The 21,199-nt window shown below is 32.4% G+C and overlaps 1 protein-coding gene across 7 annotated transcripts in view; it reads right to left on the bottom strand.

Annotated features, from left to right (window-relative positions):
- Nucleotides 1-4,305: 4,305 nt before the first annotated feature.
- Nucleotides 4,306-21,199, bottom strand: part of LOC145249450 (L-threonine ammonia-lyase-like) — a 35,347-nt gene continuing 18,453 nt past the window's right edge. For all 7 annotated transcript variants that reach the window (XM_080111010.1, XM_080111015.1, XM_080111011.1 and 4 more), the window contains exons 5-9: nt 15,811-15,878; nt 14,501-14,615; nt 10,617-10,742; nt 5,995-6,096; nt 4,306-4,667 (exon numbers count right to left, since the gene is read on the bottom strand). In XM_080111010.1, the coding sequence (XP_079967136.1) occupies nt 4,527-4,667; nt 5,995-6,096; nt 10,617-10,742; nt 14,501-14,615; nt 15,811-15,878 (552 nt within the window). In that variant the 3' untranslated portion in view covers nt 4,306-4,526. The remainder of the gene's footprint in view (nt 4,668-5,994; nt 6,097-10,616; nt 10,743-14,500; nt 14,616-15,810; nt 15,879-21,199) is intronic.

Genomic DNA, 21,199 nt, shown 5'->3' with positions numbered 1-21,199 from the left:
ATTTTTTACACAAAAAAGGAATTGCTACTTCTAAAACAAGTAGATATCATCCTGAAGGTAATGGACAGATTGAAAAACTCAACGGTACCTTATGGAAGGCCATTCAAACAACATTACATTCTAATCAAATGAAACTACCTTATTGGGAAGACATACTACCGGACGCACTTCATTCAATTAGATCATTACTTTGTACTGCCACTAATATGACTCCCCATGATAGACTATTTAAATATAGTCGTAAATCTGCTTCCGGAATTTCAATTCCTTCTTGGGTTAAACCAGGCCCAATATATATTAGAAACCACACTAAAACAAGTAAACATGACCCTCCTGTAACGCCTGCCACCCTAATAGATGTCAACCCCCACTACGCTTATGTTCAACTACCTTCTGGTACTGAAACCACTGTCAACGTTCGAGACTTAGCTCCAAACTCATCAAATGAAGAAAACTCTAATAATAATCCTACTACTTCAGAGACTTTATTTGAACCTTCTACTAATGAAAACATTGGTCATGAGGAAGACAAAAATCAATCGTCTGATCTTGAAGAAAATCAGATTTCACTAAAAAATAATACTGAAAATCAGCATTCCTGCCAATCTGTGCGGAGGTCGTCCCGAGTTCGACAATTCCCTAGTAAATATAAGGAGTTTGTGACTAAATACTGAAAAAACTGCAGTTTGGGTTCATATGTTATTTGTAAATAAAATGATTCTTATGTGATTGTAAAAAAAAAAAAAAAAAAAAAAAAAAAAATTTGTCTATAATTAATTACCCCTTACTTGAATACTTTAGGACGGGGAAAATGTTATGATTTAATTTGTTGTTAAGAGTTATCCCCCTTGGGATTGACATTCATAATAAAAGCGCCCTCTGTTTCATTTTCCCGCTCGATCCTTTCAAGAGCGTACGTGTATTTTACAGTTAATAAAACCTTTCTAAAAGGCAATTCTTTACTTACTGATACTATTCACTTCATTCTGGATTGCACATTCATACTAAAAAATCTGCTATTCTGGATTACACATTCATACTAAAAAATCTGCTATTCTGGATTACACATTCATACTAAAAAATCTGCTATTCTGGATTACACATTCATACTAAAAAATCTGCTATTCTGGATTACACATTCATACTAAAAAATCTGCTATTCTGGATTACACATTCATACTAAAAAATCTGCTATTCTGGATTACACATTCATACTAAAAAATCTGCTATTCTGGATTATACATTCATACTAAAAAATCTGCTATTCTGGATTATACATTCATACTAAAAAATCTGCTATTCTGGATTACACATTCATACTAAAAAATCTGCTATTCTGGATTATACATTCATACTAAAAAATCTGCTATTCTGGATTACACATTCATACTAAAAAATCTGCTATTCTGGATTATACATTCATACTAAAAAATCTGCTATTCTGGATTACACATTCATACTAAAAAATCTGCTATTCTGGATTACACATTCATACTAAAAAATCTGCTATTCTGGATTATACATTCATACTAAAAAATCTGCTATTCTGGATTACACATTCATACTAAAAAATCTGCTATTCTGGATTACACATTCATACTAAAAAATCTGCTATTCTGGATTACACATTCATACTAAAAAATCTGCTATTCTGGATTACACATTCATACTAAAAAATCTGCTATTCTGGATTACACATTCATACTAAAAAATCTGCTATTCTGGATTATACATTCATACTAAAAAATCTGCTATTCTGGATTACACATTCATACTAAAAAATCTGCTATTCTGGATTACACATTCATACTAAAAAATCTGCTATTCTGGATTATACTTTCATACTAAAAAATCTGCTATTCTGGATTACACATTCATACTAAAAAATCTGCTATTCTGGATTACACATTCATACTAAAAAATCTGCTATTCTGGATTACACATTCATACTAAAAAATCTGCTATTCTGGATTATACATTCATACTAAAAAATCTGCTATTCTGGATTATACATTCATACTAAAAAATCTGCTATTCTGGATTACACATTCATACTAAAAAATCTGCTATTCTGGATTATACATTCATACTAAAAAATCTGCTATTCTGGATTACACATTCATACTAAAAAATCTGCTATTCTGGATTATACATTCATACTAAAAAATCTTCTATTCTGGATTACACATTCATACTAAAAAATCTGCTATTCTGGATTACACATTCATACTAAAAAATCTGCTATTCTGGATTATACATTCATACTAAAAAATCTGCTATTCTGGATTACACATTCATACTAAAAAATCTGCTATTCTGGATTACACATTCATACTAAAAAATCTGCTATTCTGGATTACACATTCATACTAAAAAATCTGCTATTCTGGATTACACATTCATACTAAAAAATCTGCTATTCTGGATTATACATTCATACTAAAAAATCTGCTATTCTGGATTACACATTCATACTAAAAAATCTGCTATTCTGGATTACACATTCATACTAAAAAATCTGCTATTCTGGATTATACATTCATACTAAAAAATCTGCTATTCTGGATTACACATTCATACTAAAAAATCTGCTATTCTGGATTACACATTCATACTAAAAAATCTGCTATTCTGGATTACACATTCATACTAAAAAATCTGCTATTCTGGATTACACATTCATACTAAAAAATCTGCTATTCTGGATTATACATTCATACTAAAAAATCTGCTATTCTGGATTACACATTCATACTAAAAAATCTGCTATTCTGGATTACACATTCATACTAAAAAATCTGCTATTCTGGATTATACATTCATACTAAAAAATCTGCTATTCTGGATTATACATTCATACTAAAAAATCTGCTATTCTGGATTATACATTCATACTAAAAAATCTGCTATTCTGGATTATACATTCATACTAAAAACGAACACTTCGTATCTTCACCAACATTGCCTCTACCTCTACACGAATCAACATTTTTCTGAATATTAAACCAAATAAAAATATTCTAAAACTCTCATAATCATAACTTTTCGTGGCCTTTGGGACAAAATCAAAATGTAGTATCTGTTCTTCAGATGCTGCAGGCTATGACTGGCTATGACTAGCTATGACTAGCAAAGACCAGATGTGGGGGCAACCCCACATCCCTGACCTTTAACCAGCTCCCATTTCCCACCTCTCGGGAGCTGGTCCCCATTTTCCCTTCCCCCTCCCTTCACTCCTCACATTAAAAATCGGCCTTGTGCCTAATTTGCTCGGTGGGGGAGCAAATAAATACCATCTGTTCTTCAGATGCTGCACTTCAATTTCTTGTTGTCTATCAGTGGAGGAGAAATCCTTCACGACTGAGACAATTTTTATTTTTGTTCCTTTTCTCCACATTAAAAACGACCCTGGTGTCTAACTCTGTTCCGTGGGGAGGCATTGTAAATAGGAACTCACATTTACCTACACACACATAATATTGTTGCGAATTGTTTAAAAAAATACATTTTCCTATCGTCGTATTTCCGAGAGGTTAACAACGAATGTTTTCATTACCTTACTATAGCATTTACTTTTTTCTTACTAAAAAGTATTTGCGATAAAAAAGCTTTAGAAATATTCTTTATGCAATGTTTTCATCTATTGAAAATAGTTTGTTCATTGGTTTTAGCGTCGTGAGCATCCTAGATTATAAAATCAAATTTTAGTAAACGAGACAAGCTTTTTTATATAATGTTTGTTCACAGCGTCCTAAATTATTTAATAACAAAATAAATGAATCCTAATAAGCAAGACGGATTTCTTTTTTTAATGTTTGCTTTTTGCGTCCAAAATTATGACATTTTAATGGAATGCGCAAAAACACAATGTCGTGATTTACCTATCTGCACACCAGATAAAAGGAGTATGTAATCAATATAGTAAATAGTGCAGAACCTTCCAGAACCTGGCTATATAAGCTTTTGTGCACATAAATTAAACAGTCGAAGCTAGCCAGCATGTCGTAAACAGCAAGATGGACTCCGTCTCGGTTCAGCATTAAACCACTGACATAACTTTGCGCGCAGCACACATCTAAATTCTCAACATGGAAGTACCAGATCAACGAGAATTGATCATTTCCTTTTCAGTCAAAAAAAGAAAGAAACATTTAATCATCAGTCGAGCAAGATTTCTCTTGCAGTGTTAACAAGCACCATTAAAACCGTTAATATGATTTTGCGTGCCTTGCACCTGGAACTTGTAATTCTTTAATTACCAAAAGAAAGTATATAACTTTGTATTGCATCAGATATATTCATTGAATCGATTAAAATAACAAACTTTATTTTCTTTTTTGTAAAAAAAGAAAGAAATGTGTATTCTGCAAAAATGACATGCTGCCTCAGTCAGGGAAATATTTCGTGCAGATTCCTGAGTTTGAAGAATGTCAGAGGTTACATCGGACGAAATGTTGTGAGAATAACACTCAAGCTGAGGACCAAATAATACAAATTACAGGTTATTTGTTTTTGAGGTTTTCACGTTATTCCATTTGGATAATTGTTTTAAGTTTTTCCATGCTTATGTTTGCTCCACAGGCAACAATAACGGTTTTTTGTCCAGCAAATTGATCCGCGTTCGTCATGAAAGCACCAAGGGCCACTCCAGCTGCCCCTTCAACCATCTGAGAAATAAATAAATAAAATAAATAAATAAAATAAATAATTAAAACAAATAAATAAATTAAAGAAATAAATAATTAAATAAATCATAAAATAAAATGTATAAATAAAATAAATAAATAAACAAATAAAATAAATTAATTAAATAAATAAAATAAATAAAATAAAAATAAATAAATAATTAATTAAATGAAATAAATAAATAATTAAGTAAATTAAATAAATCAATAAAGAAATACAGAAATAAATAAAGAGAGAAAAAATAAAAGAAATAACTAAAAATAAATACATAAATAAAAGAAAAGTAAAAAACAATGAAAGAATTTATAAAAATTTCCTAATAAAAATGTATTATCTTTTTGAAAAATCAAATTTCAATCTTAATCATACTTATACAGAAATAGTCTTCATTCATGTACAGACGGAGTGACATCATATTTTTAAATAATAGTAGCTACATCAACCAGTAATTAAGGAATAATGCTCACATATTGCATAAAAAGGATGTTCAGTCAGCAGGGTTAACCTTTCGAGGCAATCACCCACGATGTAAATATCTCCGACAAACCCGACAAGCAGTAAAATCCCACCCCTTCACAATTGAGATTCCTAAATGTAAGAGAGCTTTCTATTCCAGTAGTTTCTTCCCCAGAACTGCTAGACTTTGGAATTCCATTCCAGCTCCCTGCTTCCCTAACTGTACTGACATGCAGAAGTTCAAGTATAACGTAAGCCAACATCTTGCTGCCCAACTCCTTACATAGTACCCCAGTAGCTTATGTCCCTGATAGTAACCCCCTACACCAAAGTGGTAAAGTGCCTTGTTTGGGGTGAAAATGTATGTAATAAAAAAAAAATGTTCAGTGAACAGGGTTAACCTTTCGAGGCAATCACCCATGGGAATGATAACAGGGAATAAGCGCTGTGAACAGATGCATCTGAGATGATTTAAAATCTGAACAAAGCAATAAGGACCTTCTTTTCTGCCCCCCTCCCTCACACACACTTATACAGCAAACATGACCTCAGCTCAATAAAACATCTTTTTCCACTAAGAATGTGTTCTTAGGTTATTGATGTTTAAATTTTTCAATATTCATTGTCAGCAAAAAAATGTCTGGAAACTTATTGACGGCACCTCATATATCATACAGAATTTTGTTCATTTTTATTTATTTTTATTTATTTTTTTTTTGTTTTTTTTTTATTTATTAATATATGGGAATTCTGGACAAGAACCGATAACTGAACTATATAAAAAGTTAGAATTAATTTTTTGTTTTTCTCATTGAAAAAGAGAAGAGAAATTTTTTTAAAATGATAATTCACCATGTGATGATGTGAGAGCATCACATAAATTGCTCTGGCAATGTCTTCCTCTTTCACGAGAAGCCAATGGTCAACATAGCTGCGGCAGAGTTCAAAGGTCACCTGAAAGCATCAAATAAAAGAATGAGTCAAAAAAGTGCACAAAAGTTCAACAAGAATTACACACAACGCAGGTGTTCTTGATAAATGGCCTATATAGAGATGGTGGACTAGCTATAATAAAAGACTCCAACAAAGTCAAGGGAGATAACTTAAAAAAAATCATACACAAGCAAATGAAAAAATTAGGCCTAAAAGTACAACACAGGTGTTCTTGATAAATGGCCTATATAGAGATGGTGGACTAGCTATAATAAAAGACTCCAACAAAGTCAAAGGAGATAACTTTTAAAAAATCATACACAAGCAAATGAAAAAATTAGGTCTAAAAGTAGACGTATTAGCTAACATAAAAATAACAAACTTCCTGGACATCACGTTAAATTTAGATAAAAACACATATGAACCCTACTTAAAAGATAACGCTAATCCAATATACGTAAACCCTAAGTCCAATCACCCACCATCAATTATAAAACAGATTCCTAACTTGATCGTAAGTAGGCTCAGCAACAACTCAAGCGATGAAAATGCATTTAACAGGTCAACCAATATCTATGAAACAGCCCTAAAAAATAGTGGATACAAAAATATTGATATCAAATATAAGAAACAAAACACGAATAACTATAATAAAATTAAACATAGAAGAAAAAGAAGTATAATCTAGTATACGGCACCATACAATCAAATGTTAAAAAAAAACTTGGCAAGAAATTTCTAGATCTTATTGAAAAGCACTTTCCCGCAACCAATCTCTTACACAAAATTAAAAAAAAAAAAAATACCCTAAAGTTATCCTACAGATGCTGCAAAAATTTAGAGATGATAATTAACGCACATAATAACAAAATATTAAATAAAAACAATGAAAACAACAACAAAATAAACAAAAAAAAAGTGGACACCATGACAAAAATAAAACTAACACAAAAAACACATATGTAACTAGTAGAAATAATAATAATAATAATAATAATAACTTCGGACAAAAACAACCATAGTAGAAATAAAAATAAAAATACTGATAAATATATACAACTGTAGATACCACACACTTTGCCCACTTCCAAATAAATGTCTAACCAAAAGCATAGTTTACCAGGTCGCAATATTTGCAAAAGAAAACCCAAATAACAAGAAATATTACGTAGGTATGACTTCCTTAGATTTCAAAACTCGATATTATGACCACAAAAGTACATTCAACAATAAAAAACACTGTATGAAAACAACGCTAGCAAATACTGGGAACTCAAGGAAAGCGGACGTTTGCCGGTAGTCGAATGGAAAATAGTAAGACAAGCAAACACATGTAGAGACCTAAACGATCCATGTAGATTATGCCTTCATGAAAAATTTGCTATCCTATACTTTAAAGAACCCCAACATTTATTAAACTGTAGGAGAGAAATTTTTTTTTTTTACACAGTGATCACCACTTATCAAGGCCCGGAAACCACTCAGGGACAAGGGTTATTGCAAGTACATTATGCTAGTGTGGAGATTTGATGAAGTGTTTATTAAGGGGGCGGTTCATTAGGAATTTGTTAACGTTGGACTTGAAGACATCCAAGTTGTAGTCCGGTGGGAAGCAGGCAGACGGAACAGAGTTCCACAGGCGTGCAGTTCTAAGAAATAGCGAACAATTGTGTTCACAGGATAAAATTTACTCTAGGATAGAGATACAAAATAATTTTAAAACTAACAATAACAATAGAAAATAAACAAATAAAAAAAATTAATAAATAAATATGCATATACATAAACTCATATTCAACCGGAAGTCAACTGGGCATTTGTCCTGTAAGTGCCTGCTCATTGGCTGATTAGGAAGGGCGCGGTGAATACTATAAAGCTGATTGGCTAACTAAAAACTCAATAAAAGGTGCATATATAAAAACGCGAGACAACCACAAAATTCTCGCATAAGCCTGAAGAATCCTAGAGTGGATAAAATGCGGAATATTCAGTGTAGCTTAATTGCCATATATATTTTATAACTTACTATATACACACACACACACATATATATATATATATATATACATACATATATATATATATCTAGATATATACAAAAAAATATGTACATACATATATTTTGATTATGAGGAAACATACTTTTAAGGTAGATATTCTATAAGTTTTTCAAATTGTCACAATTAAGCTAAATAAAAACGAATTTTCATTATCAGAAAAGGTCTAAAAGGCTTGCATATTGACCGGGTGTATCGGGCATACGGGTGGGTTCGTGAACAATCTAAGTGAGGTTATAGGCAATGGCAAAATCATGACAAAACCTCCCCTCGTTATTAGTTTTATTTGAGTGGGTCGGCCATTCCACATCCACATTATGGACATTGAAGTCACCGCAAATGTGAATGTTAGCCGAAGGATGAGCAGACAGGATGTGGTCAATTTTCTCAGATATGCTCTTAAAGATAGTAACCCCACTGTTGTGGGGGCGAGAGAGGGCAAATATAAATGCAGTGGTGTAAGCTAGTGCAACCCGGAAGCATATATAAGGTAAATTAGGGTCTTCTCTGGAGATATCCCTACCATTGAGGTTTTGGGGTTTGTGGAGCAGGTCGGTAGACTTGGTTGGAGCAGGACAGAGAGGGAAAATAAGAGAGAAAAAAGACAAGAAATTTTTTATTTTTGTTGTTTTGTTTTGTGGCACATGATAAGGTAAAGCCGTAACAATTACCCACTAGTATGGCATCGAGAGGCTCTACCAGAAACTACTGTATAGTCCAGAATCCATTCACCAAATGGCAATACAGCAGCCTCGGTACTTTGCACCTGCTGATAGGACAGCCTCCTTAGTGGTTAATCCAAGGTTCGGGTCCCTGATTATCAGGTGGGTAACGTCAGTCCAGATGAAACGTTTACCTCCAGCACCCTTACTAGTGACATGACTACAAGGATAGATATAGAAACAGAAATTTTCCAACATCTCAGGCTACTCTTTACAAAGTACTACCGACCTGGAAAGCAGCTTTTTCTTCACCCTTTTTCAGAAAAATCATTCATTTGAAATGAGGACTGAAGGACAAAAAAGAAGCGAGAGTTACTGGAGCTGCCGATAACACATCCACATGCATTATCTACTCTCAATTGAGAAAGAAAAAAAAAAAAGGTGGGAAGGACTTATTAATATCTACTTAGTATAAGTCCGTTGCCCCATTCACGGCTTAGGCTATTACTTGAATATAGTCTCCCCTCCAATGTTAGTGCATGGATACTTTTTGCCTTTATCTAGGTCAAGCTGGGATGTGAAACTGTTCCAGCTCCACCCCATAATAAATATGCTATAATGGAACTTTTATCAAAGTGAAAAAGTCTGGTTATTTTTAACTCGTTTAAAAAGCTGGTTAAGAAGTAATACCTTTAGGGTTATGTATTAACTTTAGCTAGAAGTAATGCATACTTTAGGAGAAGAAAAAAAAAAGCTGCGTGTTTTTGAGTTCAGATAATATGCAAATATAATTTGGGAAATGTTCCATTTCATGGGATACTTTTTTTTTTCCTCTCGTTTTAAATATAAGAAAAAGTATTGGTTAATAATAGTATTTTTGACAAAAAAGATTTAGGAGAAAGATAAGAAAACAAGACAAATATTCAGAATTAAAGTCAAACCTGTGATAAGGAAAAAGAGAAAAAAATAAAAAATAAAACCTAAACATGTTAGTGTTTTTAGATTAGTAGGCTGCAAAAGTTATGAACAGAAAAGTTTCTTAGCTTTATCTGTGCCTAAACCTAAACATAGATTCGATGAACAATGCTTATTTATTATAACTGCACACCTGTGGAACTTTGTTCCGTTTTCCTGTTTTCCAGCTAACTATAATATGGTTGTCTTCAAGTCCAATGTAAACAAGTTCTTGATGAGCCGTTCCTTTAAGTAATCCAATTTACCAAATTTACACTACGAACGATTACTATGATATTGTCCCATTGACTACTGTATAATCTTTAACCCCTATCCTCAAGTGGCCTCTGGGCCTTGATAAGTGGTGATTCCTATGTAAAAAAAAACATGAAAAAATATTTTTTGTAATCTTTGATATTATGTATATGAAAACACATTCGTATTCACTGAAAAAGATAGATAAAAATTTAAAAATAATAGAAAAAACAAAGAAAAACAAAATGTGAACAGAAAAGTGTTACGTTCATTACAAATCAACTTTTCTTGAGTAAAATCGACTTAAAAAAAATATATTTTTAACAATGTAATATTTTTTTATATTAAGTATATAAAAACATGCCTGTATTCAATGAAAATGCTATAGCAAAATTTCAAAGCAATCAGTAAAGTAGTTTATTTTTAGATTAGCAGTTAGTAACAAACGGACAGATACATTTTTATTTATATAGAAAAGAGAGATTAAGTTTGAGGTAGAAATACCAGTAGTTTTATTTTCTTTTTCTTTCAATGATTTCAAGTAGAAAATACGAATAAAATTGCAAAGCCATATTGAGCAGGTGAAGCTAGCTCGTCAGTAATCTTTACTTACAGAATTCTCTTCAATTCCTCCCGATGTTCCGTCAGACAATGTGTCTCCAGATTCTTCAAATATTATCCGTCCAGCTTTTATGCTTTCATACATCACTTTTGATTGAATCGGCTGACAACCAAAAACCTGAATAATTAAATAAAATTCACAAAACATCAGAAAAAATTTCTGTTACTTTTTTCAGTCATTTACTGCTGAAACAAAATACAAAATTGTTAACAATTCATTTTATACAATTTGTTCAGTGTAAGTTTCTATATTACCCCCAATTGGAGGGAAATTGTCAGTCGACTTTCCAAAATCATTCAGTTACAAAAAAAAAAGTTTGAAGCTTTCAAAGTGACCTTTCAAGAGATCATAAATTAAAAAAACTGAATAAAAAACACCCTGTGAATTTGTAATTGCATATATATAATAAGTGTTTGAATTTAATTCTTAAATTGCAGTCTTTGTGTAACTAAAATAAAAGAACTGCAAAATTATGTACCTAGCAATTTTGGAAGCCATTTTGAATTTTCCATTTATTTCAAATGCAGCATTTTAATTGGATAATCATCTCTGTTGATTAACCAATGAAAATAAATAGTGAATCTTTCGTAATGTATGTTACAGAAAAAATTATTATGGTTGTTTTGCTTACTTTGTTTTACAGCATATCAACCCTTTTTAGGTTATTTAATGACGAATCCAGTAATTTGGATAAAAGTTTTTATATGTCAAGTTCTTTATATCTTCAAATATTTATTCATAGTGCTTGGTTTGGTTGTTTTGTTTCACAGCATATCAACCATTTTCAGGTTATTTAATGCCAAATTCAGTAATCTGAGAAAAGGTTTCTATTCATCAAGTTCTTTATATTTTCAAATATGTATTCACAAAAAGTTTGCTTTGTTTTTTTTTTTGTTTTTTGTTTTGTTTATAAATTTTCACCCCAAACAAGGCACAGTGCCACTTTGAAGTAGGGGGCTACTATCGAGGACATAATTTGCAGGGGCATTATGAAATGAGATGAGTAGCAAGATGTTTGTTCACATTACACTTGAACTTCTGCATATCAGTACAGTTGGGAAAGCAGAATCCCGGAAGGGAGTTCCAAAGACTTGCAGTTCTGGGGAAGAAACTATTGGAGTAAAAGGCTTTCTTAAACCTAGGGATCTCTTACACCTAGGGATCTCTACTGTAAAGGGGTGGGACTTAGTTGCTTGTTGGGTTTGTTGGGGGTAGTCACGTCGAGGAGGTACAAATGTTTGCAGTTAGTCAGAGCATTCACCATTAAAGTATTTGTAGAACAGGCAGAGGGATGCAACATTTCGTCGATGGGACAGAGGCTGAAGTCTAGATGACAGTTCAGGACCAATCAGGTTGGCGACTCTCTTTTGAACCCTGTCCAGGAGTAAGAGACAAGCAGCAGATGCACCAGCCCAAATGTGACAACAGTACTCCATGCATGGGCGAATGGTGGCCTTATAGAGGTACAGGATACTTTCAGGCGTAAGTAATTTTCTAGCATGGTAGAGAGAGCCCACCTCCTTTGCGGCAGCTTTGGCAATGCTCTCAATGTATCTATTCCAGTTCATATTCCCTGTAAACCTTAGGCCGAGGAGTTAAAAGAAGTACTTTCAGGAAATGTGTTCTTGGCCACTGCTATTGGTGGTAGAGAAGGTTTCTTTTAGTTATTGAAGGAAACAAGCTTAGTCTTGGCAGCATTAAATGTGACCATCCATTTTTGTCCCCATTCCACTACAGATTGTTCTATAAAAGAAAAACTTTTGTTTTTGGTTTTGCAAAGAGAGAAACAACAACATTTGGTGTGTTTTAGGTCAGTAAGCCGGCATCTGATAGCACTAGAATGAAATCGATGGGAATTTATTTTTTTTATGTTGAGATGTTGAAATTAAAATTTGCCTTTGAACTGCCGAATACTGTTAAATGTTCATGCAAAAAATAAATTTTTTTATTCAGCTTGCAATGTTCTCGGCACACGCAAAAACGACAATCGTTTTTCTTTTTTTGTTTTGACGTTCATAGAAAATCTGTATTTATTTCTTCCCACTGACATGCAAATTCACTGTATGTTCAAATGACTCCAAGTCAAGAAACGAATGTCCTCCTCAATGGAAGAAATATCAGCTTTTATATGCTCAAATTCGACCATGTCTTAACTTGCATATGTCACCTCTTCGTTTTCTATTGATCAGGTTTCAGTTTCGAGTGTTGGTAACTTTTTTCAATATGCACCACTCTTGGACGCTTATTTCCATGACCGTTGTTACAAAGAGTGAAAATGCATGTAGTTCACTGGCTAGGCAGAATTAAATATTAATTTGCCAGTTTAATTCTTAAATCGTAGTCTTTGTATAAATATATTAAAAGAACTGAAAAATTATGTCATTAGCAATTCTAGAAGCCATTTAAAATTTTCCATTGAAGAAATGCAGTATTTTCATTTGTTAAATCAACAGAAATGATTAGCCAATAAAAACAGTGAATCTCTCATAGTGAATGTTGTTGAAATAATTATTAAACTGGATAGAATGTGGTTGAAATTGATGGAAATTTCTTTTTTTTTGTGTCGATAATGTGGAGTGAAAATCTACATAGTTCATTGGTTGGAAAGAATCAAATATTAAAAACAAATTTAAAAAAATAAAAATATTGAATATGTGGTTTAAACAATCAAGTGTTCACTGTTTCATACTTGGATTGTTAACTATGCTATGTTTTCAAGCAACAATTTCCAAGGTTAAATTTGACACACTACTTTCAAAATTCACAACTCAAAATTTGACACATTGCTGCCAAAAATTTGCTACTCCAAAACGTGACATTCTGTCAAAAGTTCACTACTTTCAAACTTGACACTCTGCTGTCAAAACTCGCTACTTCAAAACTGGATGCACTGCTGACAAAACTTGCTATGACAACATCCAAATCCAAAATCAACCCAGTCTCTGAAAAATCAAGCTTTTTATTTCAAACAAGAAGCATCTCATTTGCATATTAGGTGACAATATCATAAGCATATAAAGAGAAAAGGTGGCCATTTTTTTTTCTTTCTTCTTCATTCTATTTGTCTGCATGAGACCCTACAGACTGCACAAAAAAAAAGGTTTGTACCAATTTTTAAAAAGTTTAATCACAGAAAAGTAACTTATCTTGCCTTTGGTAGCACTTCAGACCTTGGATGCAGGTTTGAACTAGAGTCGAACATACATCTGAGGAAGGAAAATTTTCCCAATATATTATACAATACAGAGCTTCCATCTGAGTGTACTGATGCAATTAAAAACACAATGCAACCGTAAAATAATTTTAAAAAATACTTATATTTTGTATTAATAAAAAGGTGAATCTGCATAGTTTATTTCACTATTATAATTTATGAATAACTGTTACACCTCTGCATTGTACTTCCTTCTATAAATTAATTTTATATACACACTATGCTTCAAGCAAACTACATTAACCTCTAATTAAATATTATGTAATTCTATTTAATACAGTGTTGAAAATTTTCTTTTGATGCAATCATTGCAAAAAACTCATCCAATATATTTTTACATGTTTATTTGTGAATATTTCAGTTTCAAAATTATTGATCGTTTTTCAAAGAAAAATGACACATTGATAACATTTTACAACTCATGAATTTCAACTCAAACGTTTTAAAAAAAAGTTAATGAAAAATAGAAGAAAAAAGAAAACAAATAAGAAAACAATAAAAAAAATTGAATCAGAAATGGAAAAAGTGAGAACATATAATAAAAAATGAAACAAAAAATAAAAATAATAAATAAAATTGAAAAAAGAAGGAAAAGAGGAAAGAAAAAGAAAAAAAGAAAGAAAAAGAAAAGACCTCGATCACATCATATTTTCTGATTTACCTTTATTCTTGGATTGATTTGTTTTAAAAAAGCTGCTATTCCACCAATCAATCCTCCTCCCCCAACAGGCACTAAAACATTGTCTACTTCTGATAAATCTTCAAATATTTCTATCCTGTAACATAAAAAATAATGCAATATGCCAGATGCAAATTTTATCCTGTAATATAAAAAATAATAAATAATATACCAGATACAAATACTATCCTGTAACATAAAAAATAAACATTATACCAGATGCAAATTCTATCCGGTAACATAAAAAATAAACAATATACAAGATGCAAATTCCATCCTATAACAACAAAATAAACAATATGCCAGATGCAAATTCTGTCCTGTAACATAAAAAATAAACAATATACAAAATGCAAATTCCATTCTTTAACATAAAAAATAAACAATATGCCAAATGCAAATTCTATCCTGTAGCAGAATAAAATAAACAATATACCAGATGCAAATTCTATCCTGTAACATAAAAAATAATATACCAGATGCAAATTCGGTAACCAAATTAATATCTGAGCAAGTCAATTTGGAATTCAGTGTTTTATGAATTGCTTCAAATAACTCTCACTTTCTTTATTTTGTCCTTTAGTTCTCATATGCCATCAGATATTTTTCTGATAAAGGCGGAACAATAGCTATTTTCTGGGTTGAAACCTATCCATATAATATTTATCGTTGGATAGTTTTTTGACTTTTAAGTAAAATTTCTCTAAACTCCTTAGTGGGTTTATGCCTTGTCTGGAGCGATTTCAGCATCCCAAATTATATCTTGCAAAATATGCTTATTTTTGCTATGTCTATGCTGGTTATCTCCCTTAGATTTAATGATCCATTGACATAAGCGGCTGCAGAAATAGAGATCAAAATCAGAATTTTTTAATGCTTACAATTTGCTATTACTTGCTAAAAATCGTAAATTTTTTATATAAAATAAAATCTACTTGATCAATTTATGTGTTTTTTGGAATATGATATTTTCGTTCCCTAACAGCATTATAAAGTGTGTGTGTGTGTGTGCTTAATTAGGTTAAATTCTGAACTTGCACTAAAAATTTAATAAAGAAAAAAAATTTTCAATAAAGAAAATTAAAACAAAAAAGGAAAGATAAGGAAACAAAATAGAAAAGCAAAAGGATAAAAACAAAATAAAATAAAAAAAAATGGAAAAAAGTAAAAGACAGAAAATGGTATCATTGGAGCACGGAGGGGGAGGGGGGCAATTTTATGCTATTTCTAATTTTTTTTTTAATGAAAGAGACGTCTACAGTCAAACATGAGATGTTTTCAACAAAACTTACCCAATTGTTCCCTGGCCAGCTGCAACGTCAATATCGTTATAAGGAGAAATAAACGGGATTTTATGTTCCTAAAAAGGAAAACATTTTTTGTTATTGTAGTGAAATTCGAAAATTGAAATATTGAATTTCAAGTGAAACCAATGACACCTACTGAATTTTCATGTCTCACTTATGAAAATATCCAAAAATTATGAAAAACGATATGATAAAAAATTAATTATTAAAGGAAATAGTTAAAAAAAAAAATTCAAGTGTGTTTATAACATCAAGGGAAGTAACTCTATCTGTCTTGTTACAATAATTATGGCTGTCACGCAATCATCTATTTGTACAAAGTACATGTTTTATGTAATAATTCAGTAATATTTAATTAATTTTGACATGACAATTAAGTAGATAACATTGCTTATTGTTGAAATTGATAAAAACAGTAAATAGTTTAATTGTTTTTTTAATGAAAACGCATTTTTTTTTCGGCTGTCAGAGTTCACAACAATAATGAAGAAGAACCAAAAATTTAACATGGATAAATTTTCTCAATAATTTTGGACATTTGTGAATGTTCTCTTTTTTTTTTTTGGACAAAATTTTATCATGCCAAATAAATAAATAAACTGATATGTAATGGATTCCTTTTTATAATAAAGACCAGCAGTATTGTGCAGGAGAAGGATAAAAAAAATAGAAGAATTTAAAAAAAAAAAAGGGTGCATAAGATCTCTTTGAAACCTCTCTCTCTCTCTCTCTCTCTCTCTCTCTCTCTCTCTCTCTATTTGTCTCTTTCCCTCCAACATTGCCAAGGCTGCTAGAAGATGGGCTCCCTCTACTGTACTAGAAAATTACTTGCATCTGACAATATCCCGTATCTCTACAAAGCCACCATTCGCCCATGCATAGTCTTGTTGCCACATCTGAGTTGGTGCATCTGCCACTAGTTTATTGCTCTTAAACAGGGTAAAAAAAAAGAGTCTCCAACCTAATAGATTCCACACTATCAACCAAGCTCCAACCTCTGTCCCATCGCTGCTATGTTGCATCCCTGTGCCTGTTTTACTAGCATTTTAATAGAATGTGCTGTGACGAACTCGTAACACTTGTGCCTCCTCAACATAAATACCTCTAACTAACCTGACAAGTACCAAAATCCCACCCCACCTTCACTGTAGATGTCCCTAGATGACGGAAAGGATTCTACTCTAATAGTTCCTTCTCATGAACTGCTAGACTTTGGAATTCCCACCTAGTCTCTTGCTTCCCTAACAGTGGAAACATAAAAATTTAAATGTAATGTAATCTCGCTGCTCAACTCCCTACATAGTGTCCCTGTGAATATGGTCTCAAATAGTAGCCCCTTACATCCAAGAGTTTTGAGTGAGTAAGAGTTAAAAAAAAATGACTGCCTCCTCTCTCTAGCAACTGGTTCAATATAATAAGAAAGGCAGTAAGAAAGAAAAAGTTGACTAACTGCTTGACCTAGTTTCAGTGTTCTTTTCGAAACAACTACCAGTGAGAATGAATTATTTTTAGCATCTTCCACCTTGCACTAATTTAATCTCTGGTGACCACAAGGAAATTAATATTACAATATATTTATTACCATAATGAGATCAAGATTACAACAAATCTGATAATGTGAGGCTTATAAATGTATCTTGTGTAGTGCCTGACTTTTAGCCGAACACATACAATGACAAATTGTATAGCAAAAATTTGCCTAAAAATAAAAACAAAATCAAAGTAGGAATTTGATCACATTTTGGAAAATATAATTTTGTAAGGTTAATTTGAAAATTTCAGAAAAAACAATGTCATAAAATATTTTATTAAATGAATGAAATCATTTTTTTCTGAGACTTTTAGTGTAAAACAACATTTTCAAAGACTGTTGGTTTTTTTAGTATTTTTGTTCCTCTCCATTTTTCTGGTGGTATTAACCCCGAGACAACAGCCCTAAAATTTATTCAAAATTTAAATTTTGCACCAGTTATGCAAATATACGCATCGCTTCAAACTGACAACACTTATCAATAACACTTTTTTTTCTCTCTCTTCACAAGGAGCTGACCCTTTGGGGTTAATGCCTCTAAAAATTGAAAAAAAAAAGAAAAAAAAGCATTTGTTTTTCTAATGTTTTCAAAAAACCAAAGTATCTAACATATAAAACTGTCAAAAGCAAGCATAAATAGAAATCTATTTGTCATATTTGTTTTTGACTAGCTTTTCTTTTTTATTTTTCCATTTGTCATATTTGTTTTTGACTAGCTTTTTCTTTCATTTTTTTCCTTCCACTATTGCAATGAATGTATTTTATTTGACTTGTTTTTTTTTTCTGAAAATACTTTTTCCAGCTAAGAAAACTGAAAGAGTGGAGGCAATTTCCTTTACTCACCAAAACAGATTAATCATGTGCAATTATACTTAGTTCTCTCTATTCAGTTAATTTGATTACAAAATTAAAGTTACCTAAATTGATTAAACAAGTCAATCAGTATTTTCCTTCAATCATTAGCAGCGCTGATTACGTAAAACTAGTTTTTACTTAATTTTTTTTATATAAGGATTGATTATTTGTATCGTTTGGATTTGTTGGACTATTGTTTTCTGCTTGAGCCTTATTTTCACAAGGTTTCAGTCGATGTAACCTCCGATCACCTTCAAGGGTATCTTGTTGAACTCGGGACTCTTTCTGTCAAACTCTGGAATCTGCACAGAATTTTTAATAGAACCCTTTATTTAATCCATGGGGGTAGCATGCTCTTGTCCAGTCAGCCATAACTATGTAGAATTCTTAAATTTTTTTAATAGTAGCTGTAATGATTTCTGCAATTTAACACCCTTTTGGATTTAGATATTTTTATAAAGAAATGTGTTGTCAGTTATACTTTGCATACTGTCTATTCCTCTCACTCTTTCCTAATCTCCTTTGCCCTCTTAACTACCACCAATTTTCTTCACTAAAAGCAAAAAAAAAAAGAAAAAACAATGATCATTCTCATTCATCTATTTTCTTGGGTTTTATACTCTTTCTATGTCCTCCTTCTGTTAAATATCCAGGCAATGTGTACCAAGAAATCATTTTTAACAATGATATGCAAGAAACAACATAAAAAGCATCATCAAATGTATCAAATAGTCATTTGAGTAAAAAAATAATGAACCATCATGGGAAAAAACAACAACCATGATTGATAGTCAAAAAGTGTATTGTTAGATGTTTGAAACATCATTTTTGGCAAAAGGTATAAACAGGTGTAATCAATTTGAACCAAAGTCAGATCAATTCAGTGAAACTACCATTACTGAATAAAACGCCTTTGGGATGTGCCTACAGAAACAATGTCATTGCAAGGGGGCTTTGAGATGGTTACAAATGGTTGTAGAATAACAGCCTGAAATACCTGGTTGATACTTTGGGCCCAAGAAAAATCAACTCTAACCTCTGCATACATCTCCCTCCTAACAACCAACTATTTAACCGACAATAAAGATATGTTGCGGGCCAAATGTCGATGACAATCGACCCTACAACTAAAATACAACACAGGCAAGAAAAAGAAGAAAAACGACAATAGCAAAGAAGAGATGACAAACGCAGTGGGTACCGTCGTGAACGAATATAAATCCATTCAGGTTTATTTTTGTAAGGAAACTGAATGGCTGAGGGTTGGAATCCAGCTGATGTTTGAACTGGAATGCTATGAGGTCATTGCTAGTGGCTACAGGAAACACGTGCTGGCTTGAAAAGCTGGGAATCGAGCACATCGATGGCAAGTAGTCGCTGCTGCTGTTACTTGATTTGGCCGTTGTTGGGGAGGTAGTCAAAAACGTTCTGCGTGGACATGACTGCTGCTGCTGCTGAGTTGGGTCAGGCCGCTGATGGGTCCAACCTCGCCATGCGGCGATCTAGCTGTGACTGACTGCTTGTTGAAAAAAACGCTGTATTTATACACATCTGGCAGACATAGTTGTAGACACCGAGGCTTTGCAGCGCTGGTCATCATTTTTCGTTCATAATTTGTGTTTGTTTTTGTGTCTTTAAAGTGATGTGGGGAGTCATTTGTTTGAGATTTACATCTATGTGTCATATCAAATTGAAGCTGGTAAAGTTGTGAATATTATTCTAGCGGGAATTGTGTTATTCAGAGTTCCACGGGATAATTATTTACGCCTAAGTGCTTGTCAAAATACTGTCGGCTGTGTGGTTTTTTTTACGTTTTGACAAGGCTCCCTCCTAGATAATTGATTGTAAATCAATTACCAAAGAAACAATGTCAGAGGTATTTGCAAATGTTTTTAGAATGTAGTTGCAAGGATCGTTGGAATGATGAGTGAGAGTGAGTCTGTACTTGTTGATTGTATCATCTGTTTTGTGGAGATATTTGTCGAGATTGATGGCATGCTGTGGTTGAAGTCAATTACACAAAGGCTTGCAAGCGAGTCTGCAATGCCAAGTACAAGCGAGTCTGTACTGATATCGATGTGCATCGTTTGTGTTGATCGAGTTCCCTATGCATTGGTTGAATCAACGAACGTCTAGTCATCAAGTTTTTCAATGTGCTTGTCGCAGCTAACTCATTTTCAAACTGGTGTGAATTTTTCCACAATGGTCAGTCCTTGAGTTTTTTGATGTATGTGTTGCAGTTTGGTGCGACTTTCTTCCATCATGGTTGAGTCTGTTTAGACGTTTGATAGTCAGGGTCGAACATGAGCAACTGATATGTTAATCTTCTTTTCATCCGAGGTTTCTGACATCTTCTCTGCCAGCCATTTTGCCTGTGTCAAAAATCACGTCAGTTGTGTTTTTTTTACGTTTTGAATGGAGATCCTTTTTGAATGGGGATCCTTTTTGATGGGTGTTTTTCTTTTGGCAAAAGCCGCAACAAATATAATGTTTCATATATTGGTGCCCTCATCAACAGAAATTCATTGTATTGGCAGATATGACATGCATCAGTAAAGATAAGCGGAAACAATTAATTAATGTAGAACATTTACAGCCAGTGTACACACTCCATCAAAAAATGACAAAAAAAATTATGCTTCGCCAGTGTTCGCACCTGCTATTATTTAGATATATTACCAAAATATTAAGGTAATAGAAGTATAACATTTTTCATATACATAAATAATCATTTCTGATGACTGAAAATTTTTTAAAAATTAAGTAAAAATGGGGTTTAGCTACAGTGACAATGCTGACCTAAACAGGTGGTCACAAAAAGTTATATAATAACAGCTCAAAATGGATATTGGAATTGGTTAACGATTTGAACCCAAGAAGAATGAACGTGTCAAATCCCTGTGCACCTGTAGCATAGTGCATATGAGCATGTCGGAAAGTATCAGAAGAAGTAAAAGATGGCTGGCTGCGAAGAGATCAGCAGCAGCA

Source organism: Euprymna scolopes, chromosome 28 (genome assembly GCF_053919585.1).
Source record: "Euprymna scolopes isolate OS-2025 chromosome 28, ASM5391958v1, whole genome shotgun sequence".
Taxonomy (NCBI): domain Eukaryota; kingdom Metazoa; phylum Mollusca; class Cephalopoda; order Sepiida; family Sepiolidae; genus Euprymna; species Euprymna scolopes.
This window is presented reverse-complemented; position numbering and strand designations above follow the sequence as displayed.